A 14,950-nucleotide genomic window follows, 5' to 3' on the forward strand; every position below is an offset into this window, starting at 1 on the left:
TGTGGATTCCTTACTATAAATAAATTCATCCTAAGGAGGAAATCAAGAGGGAGTGCATAACTTGAGTTACAAGGATATTTTGTTACATGTTTATTATACTGAAAAACTGGACCTAGTCTAAATATTTACAACAGGGAATTGGTTAAATTAATTAAATAGCCATATCACAAAACACTTTGCAGTTTCAAGATTAATTAGAGCTCTTTTTTTCCCATATCTTCATTTTATTTGGAAGTTCAATATATAAAATAAATACAAGTTAATAGCTCTGACGTATGGGGAACCTGGAGCTCCATCTACCCATTCTCTAAGGAACCTCTAGTATTTTAAGCAGCACAATTTAAATCCAGTGCTGCAGTGAAATATTTAATAGTATAAAATTATGCTGATGTTTTACTAGGCTAAAAAATTACCAAACAGTACTTCTGTTTTGATTTTTATAAAAGCAATACACTGTATTTACACTCTATGCAAAAACAGAAATAGAAATCTGTGTCTTGAGAAAAGATGGGGAGCTTTGATCATGCAGAGCATTGAGATTATGCATGATTTTTGTTTTCTGTGTATCTGCTTATTTTTTAAAAATTTTCTACATGTATTTCTTTGGAAATAAAAAGACATTCCTTCATATTGAAAAGTAGAAAACCAGTAGAAAGAAGTAGGAATTATCTCGAAAATGTCATGAAAACAGTATCATGAACATAGATTTATATAAACATTATTAATGTCAATTTTACATATTAAGTATATTAGGGTAAGTCCTATTTTTAGCATCTAAGGGAGATAGTAGAATTGAATGTCAGTAAGTGAGAAAATGAACTTGTAAATCAGTGATGCCCAATTCTGGGGTGTTGGAAGGTAATTGTCAAACCCTATCCTGGCCCTCCCACTCGCTATATTCAGTGTAGTGGTGAGTGATTGTTATTGAAAGAGTGTACCCCAGCTCTAATTCCTTGATTTTGGGTGAAGAAAAGTTCTTGTAGAAAAAAGTGTGAAATGGCAAGAACTAAACTTCTCACCTTTCCCCCTGCAAAATCAGAGGTTTTTGTTCCTTTGTGGTAGTCTGAAAATTTGAAGTATACAGATTTGACAGCAGAAAATTGGGGTTTATGATAAACTAAGTATATGGCTATAAGAAACTGAGGAATTGTTGATATGTGAAGCCAGAACCAAAACATTTGTAAGGAGAAATTACTTTGAAACAAAGTATTTCATTAGCTCCTTCATTATTTACATAGCCAGTAAAAGTATTTTTAATGTAAAAGAATTTCCTCAGAACAAAATAAAACATTTCATGGATGGAGAAGGAAATTTAATTGTAGTGATACAGGCTATTAGGTGTTTTTTAAACTAGTTTTAAAAGTTAATTTGAGATTTTACATTACATTCTTGTGACTCATCTTTGGATTTTACGTCAGAACTCAACTTTCTGGTCCTTGACATCTTGTGGTTTGTATTGCAAGATCCAGAAATTTAAAACTAATAACACCTAGAAAAATTCTCTCAGTCATCCTGTCAGCTGTAGCTTTTGCTTTCGAGCCCTACTGTTATAACTCATGTTTTATATTGCCAGCTCTGCTAACTTTTCATGCTTTTGATCTCTTTGCTAATGGGAAAAAAAGTGCAGTGATAGAATAGATAATGTTCAGGGGTTTTTTTGTTTTGTTTTGTTTTGTTTTGTTTTTGGGACCAGTTTCATAAATTTTAGTTCTTTTAGTGACTATAAACTATAGACTAGTTATAAATTATAGGTGGAAAAAGGATTTATGAATGGTATTCTCAGTAGTGATAGTAGTCTTTTACTGCTTCGGTTGTATGAATCTTACTGTACAAAAATCTAAAGATGGAATTAATGGTTCAGATGAAGTCAGCACTGTGTTCCAGGTCCCTGCAGTTAGGGGTATTTATGTATTGTAGACAAATGCCCTTTCAGCTGTTTTGTTATTTGTGGAAAATTATACAGTATTAGAACAAGCTGGTTCATATTCATATTAGAGTAATTTCACATTTTAAGTTATGCTCCAGGCATGTAAATTATTGTTTAGAAACAGACAAATGAAAACCTGTACACCCAGGATACAGATTACTTTAATCATTCTTGATATTTTATTTTATTTATTTTTTATTTATACAAGCACTGGGTACAGTCAGAAGCGAGGGAGGGTGAGAGAATTCACCAGAGCCAGAGCGGGGAGCAGAGCAGGCAGAAGGACCGAAGTACACTGCTGAGGGGAGCAGCGGGCGGCAGGAGAGGTCTGCGCGCCATGTGGGACCCTGCTCCGGTGAGCAGCCGGGAATTGAACCAGCGCTGCAGAGGCTGTGGGCAGCTTCACAACCCAGCGCTCAACCGCTGCGCCACCCGGGAGGCCCCTTGATATTTTAAAGGAGATGAGGAAGTAATGGACTGTGTGGTAAGAAGTGGCAGATATGGTCAACACAAATTCAGGTTTTAAAAAGAAAGCACTGGGCCTCCCCGGTGGCGCAGCGGTTGAGCGCTGGGTTGTAAAGCTGCCCACAGCCTCTGCAGCACCGGTTCAATCCCCAGCCACCGGGTGAGGATCTCACATGGCATGCAGACCTCTCCTGCTGCCCACTGCTCCACTCAGCATTATACTTCATCCGTCTGTCTGCCTGCTCTGCTCTCTGCTCTGACTCTGGTGAATTCTCTTCCCTCCTGCACTTCTGACTGTACCCAGTGCTTAAATAAATAAATAAATAAATCTTTAAAAAAAAAAAAAAAAAAAAAAAAGAAAGCACTGACCTTGTTTGCCAGGAAACTTGAGTTTTGTTTGTAACCTGATCTTTTTTCTTAACCTGTAGCATCTGAGAAGTTTGTTAATTTGAAGATTGACATTCATTTTATGTATTAAGACTTGACAAATCTATGGCTTTATACACTGGCTTTGAATTACAACATGTCTATGGATTTCGTCAAGCTAAAAACCTATTTGAATATTGCTAGTATTTAAGTTTATTTTCCTTCTCATTTTAAGATAAAGTTATATTGTTAAAGTTTGGATTTTATTTTTGTTCTTCTAAATAGTGAATGATACTTAAATATCCAGTAAAGGGGCCTCCCTGGTGGTGCAGGAGTTAAAGACAGTGCTGTCAAGCTATTGCCAGCCACTACAGCACAAGTTGGATCCCAGGCTGGCCAGGGAGCAACCCACATGGGGCAGCAGACCTCTCCTGTCTGGCCCACTGCTCCACTCAGCAGGTCTTTCAGTAGATCTGCGTGTTCTGCTCCCCACTCTCTCTGGTGAATCCTCGCAATTCCCCCACCCCCGCATCTCTGTTCTGCACCCCAGTTCTTATATGCATAAATAAATAAATCTAAACAAAAAATTGAGTGAAAAATAGTGAATAATATTAATATATGCTAGACAGTGCTTCTCATTTTCTAATTTAATCTTCTAAAGAAATTAGTGAGATGGGTACTAATACTAAATTATTTTTACAGTTGACACTTGGGGAGATTAAGCAAATTGCCCATGTTCAAGTTCAAGCAGCTTTTACATTGTGAAACTAGAATATGAACCTAGATATATTTTTTTTCTCAGGAGTCCCTGCCCCTAAAACCTTGAGTTCACATCTAATTTTTGTTGACTTTAACAATATTGAAATAGTATGTATTTTTCCACTGATGTTTATCATCATCTTATGGAGGCTGAACCCCAGAATTACCATATTACATATTTTGCAGACTTCTTTGTCTAGTAACACTCCTCACTCGGATGGTTTATAATAAAATTGTACTATATTTTATTGATTCCTGGGTGCACAGTTTTTTCCCCTTGCATTTTAACATTGGTAAAATCAGGATGTCTCTTAACAATGGGATTTTTTTAATTCTAAATTTAGTAAGTAGCATTGTTCTGCTACTAATGAATGCTTGACCAGTATCCAATAAAAGTAAAATTTCTTTAACATCTTCCCCTTCATTTAGATCAGTCCTGATTAATAACTATCTAGGTTTCCAAATTCCCCATCATAACTAAGCCCAAGGAGAGGATTTATAATACCTTGGAAGAGAGAGAGAGGGAAATTAAGATTTGAGTATATATCACTATTTAGTCCTGCAGAATGCTTCTCTTCGGAGTAGTGTCAAAAGGCTAGCTTTTTTCCTCACCAAAATCAATACTAAGAAAATATGATTTCTAGTGGGCTATTTATTATAACAAATATGTCTTAATACAAAACTTTCGGCAGTTCTGTGGAATTTTATTAATACAGAAGAGATTCTATCCTAAAGGGATATCCCAGTTAGCAAACCATATATATGTGTGTATATATACATTTGAGAATAGTTAGACCTGGCTAAAAATGGAAGTCTTACTCCAATATATGTTATTTTTTGAGTAAGGTTATTTAATCACCAAGTTAACGGTTGTCTATAGTAACAAATACATATTTTTTTGGGGGGAGGACTGTTGCTTTATATGACTTTAATTATTAAGGTCAGAACTAACAAGGAAAAGATATCATGTGTCAAGTGAGTAAATGTTTTGTGACATTTGAAGCCCCTGGTTAGGATTTCTGGCATATACAAGTATATTTGGCATAGGTAGTCCAAAGTAAGATCATTTAGTCACCTTATCCCCAACGACTCAAATTCCTGACAATCTTTTCCTTTATCATCGTTGTCCATGTTGGTATTTTGATTTTGTCTTATATCTAGAAAAATGCATGCACACACATAGAAAGACACATTCATTGTTTGCTCAATATCCAAGTCATTAACACAGTATTTTCCAAAGCCAGACTCAGTTTAATTAGGCACATGTAACACTATGTCAGCATTCAAATATAGCTTTTTACATAAATATCTAAGCAACAGAGTTGTCATGGTTTTATAATTGAACTACACAATGAACAGGAACTTGAAAATAATAGGATTTTGTACCAGAATTTTTAGTCATTCTAATGTTGGTCTCAATTGTTTCTTAGAATATGTTTGCTTTTTTAACCTTACAACTGACTATAGCATTTGATAGTGTTATTGCCTTTCTTGGACCTTGGGATAGTCCTTTCTCTTTTAATCTCCATCCATTCTTAGTCTCAGCCCTAGTATTTGATCCTTGGTTGTTTTTTTTTTTTTTTTTTAATTTTCAATCACCAGTGTGTTGATGACTCCAATCTTCAATTCTGTCTTCAGGCTTTTCTCTCGGGTTCTAACTTCCTATTGCCAGTTATATAATTATATCTCCATCTCAGTGGAGCATTAGTCCAATCCAGCACATAGTAGGGACTTTACAAATTTGTGGGAGTCTCCTGGAGCAGAGAGAACAAATGAAATAGCAGGAAAGTCCCTTGACATTGTTTAGTATATGTGAAACTACACAGACATATGTATGTAAGTCTTTGTTTTGCCACATGATTTAAAGTAATTTAGTGATTAGAGAAATATTGTGATTCAAAAAAATTTTTTTTTGAGTTTCTTATCTGTACTTGATGAATATAGTAAGTAGATGATGTTAAGTTTTACTGTAGGTGGTCCTTGTCCATCTTTTCATTCCATTTTTGTCCTCTTCTTTCCCCTCCTTTTCCATTCCTTTGTAAGAGAAAATAGCTCAGGAAACTGGTTTACAATCAGTAGGCTGGGAACTTCCGGGATTCTTTACCAGAATCTCCCTAGATGTTGCATTCCCTGACGCAAGCAGTATTGTTTTAGGGTTGAAGTTTTTATAATGTCTGTGAGGCTGCGTGGCAAAGGTTGCTAACTGCAGGCTGTTATCCTTTGCAAAAACCCATTTGGGAATCCATTTACTCCAACTTAAATATTCGTCTGTAAATTAAAAAAAAACATATTAGCCCCCCCCCCCACACTTTCCCTGCCACAAGTGAGAATAGACTACTTAGGAACTTGTTTTTCTTCTGAAGATGTAATGTCTTGTTATCTCTAACTCTGTTGTGGATCAGCGCGCCATCACTTACTAGGGGAGATTTGTCTTTATCTTTGGATCAGTTTTGATTTATATAGGAATTAAAGGAAATTGTAGTTAAGCTTATATTTTAAAGTTTTTTCCCCCTTTTTAATTGATGTAATATTAGTTTACAGCACTCTATATATTTTAAGAGAAGAGTTTTTTTATTAGATTATCTCCACACCAAATAAAAATCACTCAAGTATCACTGTTTTGTTTCATACTGTCTTTACTAATAACCTTTCATTTAAAAGAAAAATAGTTTCACTGATGACTTAATAGGCCCTGTTGTTACTACCTACACTAAATAATCTTTACTGGAAATGTCATAGGTTGAGATAATTTCTTAAAAGGACGAAAATGGAAAGAGGAATGGGAAAAGATTTAAGAACATTCTTTTTGACTTAGGTTACTGCTTATGAATAGCTCTACGCTCTTGTCAGGAAGCCTCTAGTTTAAAAAAAAAAAAGACAACCAGTAGGAAATGCTGTATTTTAGTTTACAGAACTGTAAAAAAAAAAAAAGTACCCACTTTTGGAACATTTTTAATGACTAATGGTATTTCCGTGGTAATTTTTTTCTAGATTTCTGTTATTAAAATTAAACAAGTGATTGAAGATCATAGTTTTATTATGATCAAAGGTTAGATCATAATAAATAGAGCAGTGATCAGCACCCAGTTTTTTTGCTGGAGGGGAGAGGTGATGGGCAGGAAGGAACTTTTGCTGCTAAACTAAGTATACTGTTTTAATGGTAAAATATTTCTCTTCATTCATTTTTTGAAATTGCAAAATGGAAACATCTTAATAGTTATTTTTTTAAGGGTTAAATAAGATAAGGAGAAGAGTTTAGAATAATGCATAGCTTCATGTAAGTGCTCAATAAATTTCACTATTGCTGTTATTATTATAATTTTTAAAAAGAGAACCCATACTAAGGGACAGCTAATGAATGGTAAATATGTCTGCAATTAAGATTTAACAAAGTAAAGTTTTTATTATACATGTTTGTTGAGTCTTGTTTTAGCATATGATTTTAATCCCTTATTCTGCTTTAGTAGAAAGAATAAATTTAGTAACAATCTTACAAGTGAAATAACTGTATCTACCCTTCTTTTTTTGTTTGTTTCAGGTTTCCCCTCAAAAAACCTATAAGGTAAGTCAGACTTCAGTTGTGTACCATAGGTTTAAGTTATATTTTAATTAGAAGCTTTTCGTTGAAATTATAGTGGATTTTTGTGGTTTTTGAAAACAATTTAAATGGTTCAAAATATCAAAATGCTTTACAAATTTAAAATATTACAGAACCTGTATATTTTTTTCTTAAGACAACATTGTTTTGATTACCTTTTCAATGTTTTAATACAAAATATTTAAGTATTAAAACAAAACATTTAAATATCAATGTTTTGATCCTTAAGGTCACTCTTTATGAAGAGGTTTTATTTAAAAATTTGTGATTTTTTTTTTCAGATGTAAGTAGCTTAGTGGGGGCAGTATAAATGGATTGCCGGTTTTTGATGTGTTTTATCACTTGGATAACTGTAACTGCTATTAGTTAATTAAAATGTAGGCAGTATGTCATTCCTAATTATTATAGTATTTTTACTATTTTAAGGGATAGCATAGTCCAAGATACCAATGCTAATCTTGGCCTTTTAATTAATCAATTTAATATGTCTTACAGTTATGGTCTCACTTGCCACCCACCCATTTTCTAATCAATGTAATTGGCTAGGGCATAGGAGAAATGGTAAGTCCAGAGTCATCAGGGGTTGGCTAACAATTCTGTGATGAGAACTAAGGGCAGGCTTTAACTGAAACTTGCCTAAGACATTTTTTAAAAACTCTTCTCATCTATGCTATACTTATACAGTGATTTATAGTATATAGTATATGTAAGGTTGGGGAATGCGTTTGATTACTTCTAGGTATTTTTGTTTAATCTGTTAAATGGAAAGAAGAGTGATTAACTTGTGAAAACCCCTAAAGTAATTTAAACAGTTGTTTATAAGAATAAAATAGACTTTAATACTAATTATTAAATATTAATTAATTCTACTTTGTTAGGTTTAAACACATTTTATAACCAAGTATTTGTATTGCACATAAGATAGACTGAATTTTAAAACTGAGAAGTTTATGAGACTGTATAAACTGATTTGTTGGTTTCTCTTTGTAAAGCACACTTGGGATTTTTAAATTGAAGTTTTTTTCTAATGATTTCCTTTTACTAAACATTTGATTGCTTTGATTAAATTTAGGCATGGAAGTATTTTGAACCGAGAGTCACCAACAGATAAGAAGCAGAAAGTTGAGCGCAGTGCATCACATGATTTTGACCCCACAGGTAAAAAACACTTTGTTCTTCTAAAGAATATCAAGAGTCATGAAGTTCAGAATCCTATAGCTTACGCTACATAATTCCCTGAAACACGGAGAAATAGTTATTTAAGCTGTTTAGGAGTCTCCTTTTCTCTCCATTTACATAACATAAAACCTTTAGCATTCAGGAGGAATGTAAACATTTTAAGTAACAAATTATGGATTCCATTATGGAAACATCATTGTAGAACATATTGTTTTTAAAAATAATGATGATAATTACAAATAGTTACATCATAATTCAAGATTTTGGTCAAACCAAGGACTGTCTGACCAGATAGATGAGCTAGTATGTCATAAAATCAAGGTTATAACAACTACAGACTTCTGTAGTAATTTAAACATTCATGGTATTTTAAGTATCAAATAAAATACAACTTAAACAATCCGTGGTTTTTCAGTAATGACTTCAGTTTAAAGTAAGAAAATGAATAGAAATTCCTTTTTCTTTAGTTAAAAAGTATTCTGAATTCAGAGAATTGTCTTTTACCTTCCATAGTGTTGACCTTCCCTAGAGTTTTGATGTTAACAGAATTTTTACTATTAATTTTATACAGATAGATTGAACTCCTCTTGTAAATTATAGGCTTTGCTATCTCCTTGTAAATTCACTCAGTATTTAATTTTATAAAATTGCTTGATAATTTTGCTTTTGTAATTTGAAACATAGGTATTCTTTGAACACATACTATTTTATTTAGTTACTTGTTCCTGTGAAAAAAGATTAAGTAAATGCTAAGGTCTTAGGTATATGTATGTACTCTCAGATATTTTAGATTAGAAATATCTAAAATTTTAAGAGAATGAGTGAAGTTTTTGTATTTAGTTAAGATGTTTCATACTTTTAGTATAAACTGCTTTTATTTGAAGAAATGTTATAAATCATATAGAAAGGAAAAAGTAGTCAGTTAATACTTAATAACGTACCTCTATCTTGGGTAGCAGGTAAAAATGAAATGCCAATCATCAATTTAGGAGGTTTTGATGGCAGGACTATGCCATTTGTAACTCTGGGTCTCCTTTAAGAGGTAATTCTTAATTTCTGACAGCTAATTTTGCATGGGGCACAGAGGCTTTCATTTATATGACTGGTTATTGTTTTTGCTAATGAGGGTCACAGGTTTCTGCCCTGTGTTTGTAAGAGTATTATAGTCTTGTTAGATCCACTTATTCTGTATTGTTCATCTGTGGTGTGTTGCCATCTCCAAAGACAGATTTAGTAAAGTAGTATTATGTAATCCTTCATAATGAGATTGTTACAGCTTTTAGTGCTTTGTCATCTCTACAATTGTCAGATGATACATTTTGTAGACTATTCATGTGTTGTTTTGTTTAAACATATTTTATTGCACTGTCTTTTCTTTGATAAATCTTTAAAATATGTCATTACCTGTGCTGTTCGTGACTATTTCTAAGTGCTATCACCTGTGATGTTCATACTTCATGTTTGCATAATTTAACTTGATCATGATTCATTCTTTCCCCCTCCCCATGAATTTTTCCCCTTATGTTGGTCTCCATATTTTCTATATCTCTCTCCTTTTTTCCCCCGCTCTTGTGCAGATAGCTCCTCCAAGAAGACAAAGTCTAGTTCAGAGGAGAGTAGATCGGAGATATATGGTAAGCTAATGTAGCCAATTCAGCCTTGCACCTATGGAGCTTGCTTCATGCTGTGTCCTTTTTCTTTCTTTCTTTTCTTTTCTTTTCTTTTTTTTTTTTAAATAACTGCAGCCTTCCTCTTGTCCGCTCTGCATGGCATGATCTACTGCAGGGAAAGGGAGCCTGGGGTTTTTATGTGACTGTGATGTGGAAGCTTAAGGTTGCTAGACACTAACATTGTAGTGTAAGAATAGGCCACATAATTAATCTTCTCTCTCATCATGTTTGTTAGGAAAGTGATTATCTCTAATCTGTTTGGTAAGGTTTTTCCAAAAAATATGGATGGGCTTTGAATTCTTGGCATATTCTTCCCATGTCCTATTTTGAGGTTTTGCATCATGTAGCATTTCATCAGTGTTACCAGTATTTCCTCTAAATATAGTACTGTTGTAATCAGACATATTAGCAGTTCTTTGCAATTTTTATTTTATTTTTTTGTTCCTTTATTTTGTAAATGCCATTCTTGTGTAATCTAGCCACAATAGCGAAAATGCTTGAGTATTTTTTATCTTTGTAGCTTGAAGAATTTGTCTTTGATTTGTCTCAAATTTTTCTGAAGCTTATTCTGAATGAGAAATTTTCAAAATGGCACTTTTAAAAAAATAATCTTCACAAAGGGCAGGTTTAACCTGAATCATCAACTTTTACAATAGATGATTAAAACACTTAATATTTATTGACTGTGACCTCTTTGCCATGTTTGTGAAGTTCGTGCAAATTTTTCCTTTTCCTTTGCGTAGTTTTACTTGCTCTCTTCCCTTGTTTGGGGTATCTAATTAGTTTTTTGAGAAAAGTTTATAGGAGAAGCACAGCTTGGAAACAAGATTTTTAAACTAATTTCTTTTTCTTTTTCCTTTTTTTTTTTTTAAGATTTATTTATTTATTTATACAAGCACTGGGTGCAGTCAGAGACACGGGAGGGTGAGAGAATTCACCAGAGCCAGAGCGGAGAGTAGAACAGGCAGAGTGAGGAAGTACACTGCTGAGGGGAGCAGCAGGAGGCAGGAGAGGTCTGCGCGCCATGTGGGACCCTCACCCGGCAGTCGAGGATCGAACCGGTGCTGCAGAGGCTTTGGGCAGCTTCACAACCCAGCGCTCAACCGCTGCGCCACCAGGGAGGCCCTAAACTAATTTCTTAAAGACTATTAAGTTATTTCTTTTTAAGAAGAGCCCACATTTGGCCAAATTCAGCCTCAAAGCAAAACCAGGCCTTTTCTAACAGAGTCGAAGTCTACTATCAAGTGGACGTTTCCCCTACTGCTTGTTTCTTAGGTTGACATATATGAAAGGAAAATATCTACAAAACTCTCTCTCCTCCCTTTTATTGTTTGTATCTCCTGGCACTTGAGCCCATAATATAAGATATTTCTTAATACTATGAGGCCTCATAGTATTAAACCAGCTAATGCTTATATGTTAGATATATATACATATTGATAGTTTTTAGTTTGGTTTTTTGGGACCAGTGTTTTTTCTATGTAGTTAAACCTTATAGTAGTTCCATGGGAAATGTGTGCCATGCTTTATGGCATGTCAAGTGTTGTTTGATTTTTTTGGTTTTTTTCCCCTTCTAAAATATTTGGCTTCATAAGTCAGAAGTAGCTTCCAAATTTTCCCAGATCCTGTCTTTCTGTTCTCTATAAAGAGCTTCCTCTGGTTTATTCTCCCCTTAGATGTGTGAAGACTATAACACCAGTCTTTTCCAGTAACTTTTGCTATGTTGTATTTCATCTCCCCCACTGTTTTCCTTGAATGAGGACTAACAATTTAGGAATCCATGACTAGATGCTATACTAATATTTTTCTTATTAGTGATAGGGTTATTATCACTAGTTCAGACATGCCATCAGGTTGGTAGTAATAAGAAGCATTTTACCTAGTAATGGGCAAGTAAGGTGTGGCTTCTCTGTGTGTTTCTTGAGAGCCCTTGATATACTTTTTTGGGAAGGAACTGAGCCATGAGACCTCAGAAAGCATTTAGCAGGGAAATGTGTTGATCAGAATAGTATTAGCAGGCTAACTTAAATCTCTTTGACATTGCAAATAATTTATCACCTGTGTGAATACAGTTTTTCAGACTGTAGGCCATCAGCATGTGTGAATCAGAATTTTTAGGGAGCCAAAAAGAGCTGGGAAATATTGGAATATGGCTGAGTACAATCATATCAACTGATGGCATTGCTTTGGTGTGGGGCCTCTTAACAAGCCCACTTATAACTTTTGAGATTATACATTGTCTTCTCTTGTAGAGCTCATTAGCTTTGTACTTAGCACAAATGCTGTTTATTCACTTACAAGTTATTTGTTTTGTGCCTCCCTTGTGGCACAAGGGATTAAACAGCACTGTGAAGCTATCCGAGTTCAATCCCCTGCCAGCCAGGGAGCTACCCACATGGCACAGCAGACTTCTCCTGTTTCTCCCACTTCCCCCCCTCAGCAGTGTATTTCAGTAGATCTCTGCCTATTCTGCTCCTCACTCAGTCTCTGGTGAATCCTCTCACCGCCCACAACCTGGGCCTACACCCCAGTTCTTGAACGCATGAAGAAAGAAATTTAAAAAAAAAAAAAAAAAAAAAGACAAATTTGTTTTAAGCGTCACCATTTTTAGAATTATTTTGTGAGATAAAAGGTAGTCAAATATTTGTTTTATATTGATTTCTTTTGTTAAATATATGCTCATTGTAGAATTTCATTAGGTGAATAATTCATTTCGTTTCCCCTTACTTTGTCCTTAGGACTTTTTGGAGTCTGTTGAATATGTATAGCTATGCTTTCTGATCTATAATTTTAATGATACTTAATTTCCTATTTTTTCACTAAAATTTTAATGGGTGTAATATTTATGGGATTACAGGTGGTAGCATTATTTACAGGTAATAGTATTATTTCCAGGAAAATAAGCCATGTCTTTTTCAAAACTGTGTTAGTTTGCTGGCAGTACTATCACAAAATATCAGCGACCTGGTGGCTTACACAGCAGAATATTTTTTTCTCATTGTTTTGGAGGTGCCAGCATGGTCAGTCTCCCTCCTGGCTTGCAGTTGGCTCCCTTCCTGCTTCATGCTCACATGAACTATCTTTGGTGCAAGTACAGAGAGAGAATATACATTCCTTGGTGTCTCTTCTTATAAGGGCACTAATCCTATTGTGGGGGAGGACCCCCCTCTTCAGTACTTCATCTAACCCCAGTTACCTCTCCAAGTCTTCTCCAAATACCATCACCTTGGTGGTCAGGCCTCCACATATGGGTGTTGGGAGCCACAAACATTCAGTCTATAACAGACGTACACTGTTAATACTTGGAATATCCTGCTTTGGATAGTTCAGAATGTATTTTTAAAAAATTCATATATTTTTCTTATTCAGGCTTTTCATATCTATAAAAAAGCAGGTTCTTGGTTTGATTGTTACTCCCTCCCAAGTTACTCTTTGCTTTCTTCTTCATTTTTACAACGAGCGTTTTACAATATGAACTTCTTTGTCTTCATAAATCATATGCTTATTAATTCTACTCTCATGTCTGAACACAAGCTATTTGGAAGGTGAACCAAAATATCCTAATTGAAAATCCTCAGTTCCCACTTTTACTCTGAATATTGGGCAATGGAGATAACTTTTCTTTCATTTCTATAATATTACATCAATCTGGTTCTTTATCTTTGTAATTATTTTTTCTTCTTTTTCCCTTTCACAAATGTTGGCATGACCCAAGTTTCAGTTCCTGATCTTGCTTCCTATTTATAGTCATATATTTTTAATTGTTTGCTGAATATTTGAACTCTGACTGTCCTTCAAATTCAGAATGACCAGTCTGGAATTTATCATAGTTCTCTGTGGCTAGAGATCAGCCTTTCTCTTAATTTCCCTGATTCTTTCATGACATTTTAATGTCATTCTTTCATACACCCAGCTTTATTTTCTTACGGTTATTGTTGATGTTTTCCTTCCCCTTGTTCTCTGTAGTCAGTTTGCCAGGTCTCATTGATTCTACCTTCACAATGCAATTGATCCCTCACTCTTTGGTTCCATCGGCAATACTTTGCTCAGTTTTTCATCATTTCATTAGAATATTTTTTTTAAAGATTTATTTATTTTTAATACAAGAATTGGGGTACAGGCCAGAAATGGGGGGGCGAGAGGATTCACCAGAGACAGAGTAGGTAACAGAATAGGCAGACGGACCGAAGTACACTGCTGAGGGGAGCAGCGGGCAAGACAGGAGAGGTCTGTCCATGTGGGTTTCTCCCTGGCCGGCCGGGAATCGAACTCCTGCTGCAGTGGCTGCAGATTGCTTCATAGGTTGTGTCTTAACCCCTGCACCACCAGGGAGGCCCCATTAGAATATTTTCATATTATGTAGACTTAAATCTTTCTTCTACTTTGATTTCACATTGTTGACTTTTCTCCATTCTACTATGTTCTATGTTCTACCATGTTCTACTATGTTCAGATTACTGTAAGTAAGGATTTGGCCATTCATTTGCTAGGAGAGTGCAAGTAGATATTAAGATGTGCCCTATTTTTGTTTTTACTTTATCTTTCTATAATAATCTGCTTCCATTCACCTAAAGATACCAGACTAAATTTTTGTTTCCCAAATATGGCTTGGTATTCTTTCTTTGCTTTTTCTTTGCTCATATCATCCCCATTGTCTTGAATGCATTTACCATCTCTAACTCCCTGTTTGAGTCTTCCACATCCTTGAAGTCCCAGTTCAAATACTTACTTCTTTTCAGGGCCTTTCTAGGTTTGCCCAGTTATATTTGTTGTCTGAACTTTGCTATCTTGTTTGTATCTAGTTGTTTGTATTTATGTTTGTGTCTGTATGTTGCCTGATACTCTGGAGGTGGTACTGAGTGTTGAATCAGCGATTGTTGGGATTAGGAGGAAGTATTTTATAACAAGAATTGATGGAATAAAATGTGACTCACTTTAACTGGATTTTTCTTCTGAAAAAATTTAAGGTAGAATAAAATACATCTT

General features: G+C 34.7%; 1 protein-coding gene and 1 long non-coding RNA gene across 8 annotated transcripts in view; one reads left to right on the forward strand and one right to left on the reverse strand.

Moving 5' to 3' along the window:
* ARHGEF12 (Rho guanine nucleotide exchange factor 12) overlaps positions 1 to 14,950 on the forward strand; it is a 126,839-nt gene that overhangs the window by 47,452 nt on the left and 64,437 nt on the right. For 5 of the 6 annotated variants that reach the window (XM_037505460.1, XM_037505463.2, XM_037505462.2 and 2 more), the window contains exons 2-4: positions 7,056 to 7,079; positions 8,188 to 8,273; positions 9,872 to 9,928. In XM_037505460.1, coding sequence (XP_037361357.1) covers positions 7,056 to 7,079; positions 8,188 to 8,273; positions 9,872 to 9,928 — 167 coding nt within the window. The remainder of the gene's footprint in view (positions 1 to 7,055; positions 7,080 to 8,187; positions 8,274 to 9,871; positions 9,929 to 14,950) is intronic. The other variant, XM_037505461.2, reaches the window with a different exon arrangement.
* The window catches only part of LOC129145469 (uncharacterized), an 84,740-nt gene that overhangs the window by 11,123 nt on the left and 58,667 nt on the right, over positions 1 to 14,950 (reverse strand). The gene's annotated exons all lie outside the window — the stretch shown is intronic.

Source organism: Talpa occidentalis, unplaced genomic scaffold, assembly GCF_014898055.3.
Source record: "Talpa occidentalis isolate TD23 unplaced genomic scaffold, MPIMG_talOcc4v2.1 talOcc4.12, whole genome shotgun sequence".
In the NCBI taxonomy this organism is placed as follows: domain Eukaryota; kingdom Metazoa; phylum Chordata; class Mammalia; order Eulipotyphla; family Talpidae; genus Talpa; species Talpa occidentalis.